The sequence below is a fragment of the Anopheles marshallii genome, chromosome 2 (assembly GCF_943734725.1).
Source record: "Anopheles marshallii chromosome 2, idAnoMarsDA_429_01, whole genome shotgun sequence".
Lineage (NCBI taxonomy): Eukaryota > Metazoa > Arthropoda > Insecta > Diptera > Culicidae > Anopheles > Anopheles marshallii.
The window spans coordinates 82,662,545-82,670,226 of NC_071326.1; the positions used below are offsets into that span (position 1 = coordinate 82,662,545).

Below are 7,682 nucleotides of genomic sequence, written 5' to 3' on the forward strand. Positions count from 1 at the left end.
GCTAAGTGGTTATGATAATCATTCGTTCAGTGGGATTTCCACTCAACGGTGGTAAGTTTGCATCGCGCAGACGCGCATGGGGGTATCGCCGGGAACCGAATTGAGCCTATAGGCGCGTCAACAAGCCAATATTTACCCATCAATTTCTATGCGGCCATGTGTTTGTATGTTTTTAAAAAAAAAGTTTGTTTGGCGCGTTTTATGCGCCTCAGTAAATATGGCAACGGATACGCCAAAGAGGGGTTTTTGCTCGCTTACTTCAATGGATTGACTTGACATTATTCAGATGCTACAATTGTTTTGCCGCATTATACCAGGAAACCTTAATTTGCACCCTTTAGGGGGTAGTTCCATAACAAAATGCGGGGACTCTTGACACACACGTTTTTCGCGACTGGTTGTGAATTGTAGCCCTTAGAAGTTGTGGAGGACGTTGAATTGTGAGCAAACGAAAAAAAAAAAACATTTACATTTACCGACACAATTCATTTGAAGCAGACTGAATTTATAGCACATTATTTAAAGGCTATGAATAAATTTCACACCTCACTGTGTGTTTACTTGATTTAGGGAATAGAAATTGCACAAATAATGCCAACACTGCATGTGTCACTTGTTTCTACTGCTGCATATGAATTTGAGCACCATGAATGTTTTAGAGCGTTATAGAAACCCTGTCTTTCACTTCTGTTAATCTGATTGATAATTATTTGAGTATGATGGTCTACAGACATAAGAGAAATAATACACTGGGTTGATCGGTGTTATTCACATGACATAAACAACACACCTCAATCTGAAAGGTACTAGGTAGAGTACTAGGTAGAGTACTGCACTGGTTTGGGAATAAGGAAAGGTTTCGTACAAGTGATACGAATTGTAGAGTACCCCTTTATTCCTTGCAGCTTCAAGATTCAGTCACATCTACTTGCTCTCGACCTTGACTAAATCTTCATCTATGCTTCATGTACATTGGTAGTATACACACGCTGGACGGCTTCAAATGTGAGATCATCTTGTTTTGAACATTTCTTATTTAGTATTTGTTTGTTGCTGATGCTGGTTGAATTTATTAGAAACCAATTGATAACAAATTGTTTTTAAGACGCAAAAGAATTGAAGTGTATAATCACTTCTTTTTACTAATTAATTTAATCAAATATAACATTATTTTAAACATAAACTATATTTAAAATATTTACGTCTTTATCCATTTATTGATTTATCAGCAATCAATTTCAATATAAAGTTAAAGTACTAAACTAAACTGGCAATAAGGAACAATTTAGAGATAATGAGTATTAAGCTGACAAATTTATTCATTGTGTCAGTAAAAATGACAAAATTAAGCCTGCCTGCCCTCAATCGTTAAACATACAAAGTAACATCAGTTTACCTCTTGCTATCAAGAATCAGTAGAATCCATCATTTAAGTGATTGCCTATTTGCTGTATTGCCGATGAACGCAAGCAACGGAGCGGAAATGCAAAACAGCCCACGCAAAAAGATTAGCACGAAAAGAAAAAAAAGGAAACATAAAAACAACAATGCCAGTGATCCATTAGCATTCGGCGTACCGTCAACAAACATTAAACACGTTTAGCTCCATTGGTGAAGTTGTTGCAGTGCCGGGCGGCAAGTGTTTCTTTGCATAACCGCATTACCGGGTACGGAACGTTCGTTGCCATAGTGATGAGCACCGAATGTCAACTGAGCGGGCGATGGTAGCATACGAAACGCGAGTGGGGAAAAACCCTTGCAAAAAGCACAAACCGTACAAACACACCCCGTGTGAACCGTTTCCGGCGAGATGTCTGATCGATTAAACCGGCACCGGCTGAACGGTACATAAATTTCGATGACGTACGGCGTTGTTTGGGTTGTGGTGTTGTGAAGCTCCGATCGTCATACAGCATCTGCCACCGCTACCACCAGCCATCGCCACCAGTTGCCGGCCATTTGTTGACGATCGCTAAAATGGCCGACAGGGAGACACGGGAAGCTGCGGCAATTGCGGGTTACCTTCTGGCAACGCGCAACCAGACCAGTTGATAAAGCATTTAAATAAACCGGCCCGCACGGTTGGGCGAATCAGTTGACGTGCCGTAGTGCAAAAGCAAAGATCCCAAGTGAGCGCGTGAAGGTGCTCAGCAAAATCGAACGAACGCGACGGATGCGATTGTTTGCTGGTGTAGTGTTGTGAGATGTTTTAAGTGTGCATGTGTTTATATGACAGTATTTGTGGCGGGAGCGATAGCGACAAACACTGTAGGTCCATCACCACCATCATCATCCGCTGATAGCATCGGAAACCAATCGACGCACCCCAACCACCGCGCTGAAGTACGGCAGTTTCATAGTGAAGTGATCGCGTGTGAGCAGCAAAGGCGAACGTATCCGGAATCGGGACGGCATCTTTTCGACCCCGAACCAAACCAGACCACAATCAGCCGTTGAGCCGTGCGCGTGGTGCCTGTTGGCTGCGAAAATTAGTGCCAAAGTCGAAACGTTTGGTGACTTGAAGCTAGCTTCAGCAGTGCAGTTTAGTTAACATACGCGTTAAGTGAACGATAGGCAGAGGAGGGGACGAACAGTGAATTGGGATTTTTGGAGAAGCTCATTAGTATTCAAGCACATGATGAAGCTGCTTATTTTGATTGTGGCAACGTGTATTGTGGGAGGTAAGAACTTGATCAATTAGACAATGCTGCTCGATCGATAATTACGCACGCGATCGTCGTGGAGGTAGTGATATGTTTAAAATTCTATTAGTTTCCTACGTTTTAAGATGTCATTCTTATTATTCCTGTTATTCTTCCGTTTATCAAAAAGAAGTTTACATCTTTTATTAAATCAAATTTAAATCATTATACGCTAACTTTAACTGTGTAAAAATGTAATTGAATTTCCTTGGAGAAATACCTCAGGAATTCTTTAATTCTATAATATAAATGTATTTTCTTTAAAAGTATAATCTATAGAAAAAGAGAGTTTTGTTCCAATAATTCCAATTTTTATATTTATTCCTACGAAGGTTGCTTGTATTAAATTGAAACTGAAATAAGATGTAAAAGTTTATTAATTAATGTTAATTTAAAACAATTGGTAACTACATATTAAACGTTATATATTAAACGCAAATTGATGAGGAATATGAAACTCACATGTCCGGAAGTCGTTAGAATACGAACACAGTCTAACACAGATTGGTACAGAAATTTCCAAAAAATCACCATTAACGGAACATGATTAAAGTAAGCCATGGTAAATCGGTCACTTGCTAGGGATGACGCCATCGTCGCGATGTCTGAGATGGAAAGGCTTCCATTTATTTTTTGTTGTTTCCCCCCTTTTTTTTGCTCTGCCCTCCTGACAGCAGCACACGCCATACCATTTGCATTCGGATCGATGTGATTGTGTGGATGGGAACTGCTTTTTTTGTACCCTCCCCGTTTGTATTGTATTTTGTTTTACGTTGAATTTTTGCGCCGACTTCCACGCCGTCTGACCGACAGACCGAGGCATCAGTATCAGTGCTACCTTGAACTCCGGAACCACAAACCACGGCTACGGCTATCTCGTGCCCAATTGCGTTCTCCATCAAGCCCGCAAACGACGTCTGGTAAACGGACGCACCCTGGCCGGTCCCACGACGACTTCCACGATCTGGCCACTGTTTCGGTGTCGGCTGTGGCAATGGTCGGGGTCGCATGCTGGCGGGCGATAAGAACCAGCAGAGTGGACCATTCCGCTGCACGGCAATAGTGGCGGTGGTCTTATGTAAATCATTCATGCATGTCCGGGCGGGTCGCCTAGCCAGTCCTCTCTTTCGGTGCGCTTCTAATGCGAAAGAAACCTTGAACTTTTGTTCTCGTCCGGTAACGTGCTGCGATCGTTTTTTGGAAGATCGATGCGAGGTCCTTCCGGAAAGAGGTCCAGTAATGCGTCATTGGCAAGGGAGGTTAGGTTGATGCACTTCCAAAGGTTCTTGATTTGGACGACTCAAAATTCATCAAGAAAGGTTAGAAAACTTGAAGAAATGAACAATATTCTGGCATAACTTTTGAAAATAAATAGTAATATTGAAGAAAGTATTACAGAATTAAATAGGGTAACTAACCCTCTGTCACTTGACATTTTGCCCTTAAAGTGATGCAACGTGCACATTGCAAAATAATTAGATTTGTTTTTCGCATTCGTTTCGAAGCCTGGAACGGCACCGTTCACCACCATCGGATCGGTCCGACGTACGTTGGTGGGCTCCCTCACCGGTTTAGTCACCGTGGAAGGTTTCCGCAAAGGTCAATTTAATTCCCGCAGAATCCAACACGTCCAATTGGCGACCCAACTGGTGCGGCCGTGCGATCGAAATCGCACACATCGCTCCGGCAACGTGATCGGTAAATTTGATTGGAATCGATCGTCACGTCGTCACGGTCAGGCTGGTTGGCTGATATGCTCCGGTGGCTTATCAGCGGCAGTTGCTCTATCCACCCAGTCTTGGTGATGCGCTGCCCTGCCCAGGCTAGAATGTGTGCAGAATGTCAGCAAACAGAATGTTCGAAGGCAACGATCTGTAGGATTTCTCGCAGCGATAAGGCGGCGCTGATTGATAATCACATCCCCACCAAAACGTTGTTTCATTCGGGCATTCTTTTCCTTCTCGTTTCTTCACAGCGCTGTGCGAGGAGAAATGTGAACCGGGCACGACGTTTATGGAGGACTGTAACAAATGTCGCTGCGGACTGGACGGTCAGAAGGCTTGCACGCGCAAGGCGTGCCCACCGAACGAGCTGTCCGACGATAGTCAGGTGCGCACCGATGTACAGAACGGTGACTCACTGTCGTCGGCCGACGAGAAGGATGAGGTGCACGTACAAACCAACGGACAGGTGTGCACTCCGAACGAGATCCGGATGAAGGTAGGAAGATCACTTTGCTCCTGTCACGAACAAACCATATTAACTTATTCTCTGTAACCCTGAAGGAGTGCAATCGTTGCCGATGTGCCAACAACGGTATTGGATGGTTCTGTACGCGGAGAGCATGTCCACCGCGCGAGAAGCGTGCCGCACCGAGTCCCGTTGATAAATGCACCCCCGGAGCGGTATTCAGAAGCGAGGATGATTGCAACACCTGCTTCTGCACGGATAGCGGTACTGTGGCCTGCACGCGGAAGGCTTGCTTTTCGTCACTGCCTCAGAAAACGAAGCGTTCCACTGCTTCCACTGGGGACGATAAATGCACCCCTGGAACGGTATTTCCCAGTGAGGACGGATGCAATACCTGCTTCTGCACGGATACCGGCATGGCGGCCTGTACGCTGAAGGCTTGCTATTCGGCACCACCTCAGAAAACGAAGCGTGAAACTCTTCCCCAATCGGACATTGCGCCCGGTGCACCCGGATTTAGCTGCCAGCCGAAGGCTTCCTTCAAGTATCAGTGCAACACGTGCCTCTGTTCGGACGATGGCAAGATGGCAGGATGTACCTTCAAATACTGCATTCCCGGCGAATGGTAGAACCACGGCAAGGGGTGCTCTACAACGGTGGAATAAATCTTTTAGCAAGCTGTACCATAAGTTGTTCTTGTCTCGTCAGTGGGAACACCCTTCTGTGACTGCAGGACGAGACATGGACGAGCGCGCAAGTCATTTGTAAAACAAACTACGGAAGATGTACGAAAATAAAGTTATTATTTTTACTATCACGAAGAAGTTTTATTGCGAAAATTGATTAACTCGTGCCCGTACAACAAGACTCAAGAGTTCAAGAAAAGTAGAGCAGTGGCCAATAAAGTTATATCGCAATTTCCATTTCAGCAGATTCACCACGGAGGGTTGAAACGACATACGAAATACGACAAAAACAAAAACTTTTCCAAGTGCCCTGGGGGAAAACTTTAGTCCCTTGTCGATTTCCTTGGGAATTATGTTTGCGGAGGGAAAAAATGTAACGATGAAGTTCCAAGTTCAAGTTGAACACTATCTATCAGTACGGACAACTGGGGCACGTGTATTAGTATATGGTTCGATTCAATGCAATGAAGTTCGGAAATGACAATATATTAACCCCAAAGGTGCGTTAGATATTTTCGTCGCAGTATAAAAATGTTGAGCATATTGTTTGTGAGAAGAATTTAGATCGCCAAGCATTCCAAGTCGTGAGATTGTTTGTGTTGGTTTGTTTTATACCTCATGTTTGTTTGGTTTATACCTCTACCCCATTGGAAACTACATTCTTCTTCTTTTTCGTCCTGGTCCTGGCCTGCTGAAGGAGTCCTCTAAACCGCTCTCGGTCAAGCACCTTCGGAAACTACATTCTACTGCTGGAAAAAAGGAAAATATCAGGAAAAATCAGCAAAAAGAGCATAACCATAGGCTATTTACATTTAAATTGAAAAATTACTTATACTTAGCATTAAGATTATTAAGTAGGTTAATAGGAATCTTCTGGCTATTGCGTCTTTTAATAATTTGATAAATGATTATAATTTGAATTTGCGTGGTATAATTTGAATTCTGCTGTTAGTTACCTAGCTACAGTACTACGCAACTACAGTAAAGGTACCACTTAGACGATCTACGCTTCATTCGTCTGGAAAGTCAACGAGATTGACTATGTCTCTGCCTTATGTGTATGACTCATTCACTCTAATGTACTCTAACTGTTCTGTTCTAATGTCCTGTTTATTTTTTCCATTTCCTTTTTCACATTTTCTGCACAAAATGGTACCGGTCGAATGACTTCTATTGCGCATAAAACATGGCATAATGGAAGAGATCCTCCATGAACCAAATAACCGTGATTTTTGTTTCTTTATTGGCATGAAAAATATTTGAATCGCTTAGTCGAAAACCTGCAGAAAATGGTTGTACTTTTTGCAGGGATTGAGATGTGGGGAACTTCTCTTACTTAGAAGGTAGCCTAGGTTCTTAACCACCCAAGTCGAATGTTGAGATCGTATTTCCTAATGCATCGGTGTGTGAGAAAATAATAATATATATGTGTGGGGAAATAATAATTAATTAGAAAATAATAATAAACAATTATTTCTGCCGAGTTTTGGGAAAGATCTCAACAGACCTCAGACCCGATTCGAAGGAGTCATGAGGTTTCAACACCTGCGGCTTTAGACACCCTCGAACCTTCACCACACCCCCCAGATTACCAGCGAAGGGCGCTAAGGGATGGGTATATGTCCACCACATGTAAATGCACAGCTTGGTCGTGACGTCCCAAAATACCACTTGCTGAAAATTGGGTGTATAAGGCTCTCGACAATCACTATTACATCTGCTCAAGCACATGCGAGAACACACTCCTGCACCCGTGCTCCCTAACACACTCCTTCGAGTTGTCCAACGAGGCAATAATATGGCTGTAGAGACCAGCAACCCGTACACGAAGTAAAAAGCTGTCGTTGTCTAATATCTGACAGGTACTTCTCAAATCCAAAACTTAGGCATGAGTGTTCCTTCTTTGGGAAATGATGCGCCTGACGCCTAACTCAGCGTTGATCTAATATCCTTTCGTCAGAACACATCTGGTTTCATCTCATTTGGTTCGGTCCTGCGGAAGCAAACAAGACTAATATTCGCCAGTGCCACAAGGAGGCATGAGATCGGATTTTGTTATTGAACCACACGCACATAACGGTGAAGTACACGCTCAGGACAAGTT

The 7,682-nt window shown here is 43.4% G+C and overlaps 1 protein-coding gene across 1 annotated transcript; it reads left to right on the top strand.

The window, feature by feature from the left end:
* The first annotated feature begins 2,635 nt into the window (after positions 1 to 2,635).
* LOC128710347 (pacifastin-like protease inhibitor cvp4) lies at positions 2,636 to 5,521 on the top strand. The gene is made up of 3 exons (XM_053805401.1): positions 2,636 to 2,681; positions 4,678 to 4,922; positions 4,988 to 5,521. The coding sequence occupies exons 1-3, from the start codon at positions 2,636 to 2,638 to the stop codon at positions 5,519 to 5,521; spliced, it is 825 nt and encodes a 274-aa protein (XP_053661376.1).
* The last annotated feature ends 2,161 nt before the right edge of the window (positions 5,522 to 7,682 follow it).

Coding starts and splice junctions, on each gene's coding strand:
- LOC128710347 (XM_053805401.1), top strand. CDS start 2,636: ATGATGAAGCTGCTTATTTTGATTGTGGCAACGTGTATTGTGGGAG. Junction 2,682..4,677: donor GGCAACGTGTATTGTGGGAG/GTAAGAACTTGA, acceptor GTTTCTTCACAG/CGCTGTGCGAGGAGAAATGT. Junction 4,923..4,987: donor CGAACGAGATCCGGATGAAG/GTAGGAAGATCA, acceptor GTAACCCTGAAG/GAGTGCAATCGTTGCCGATG.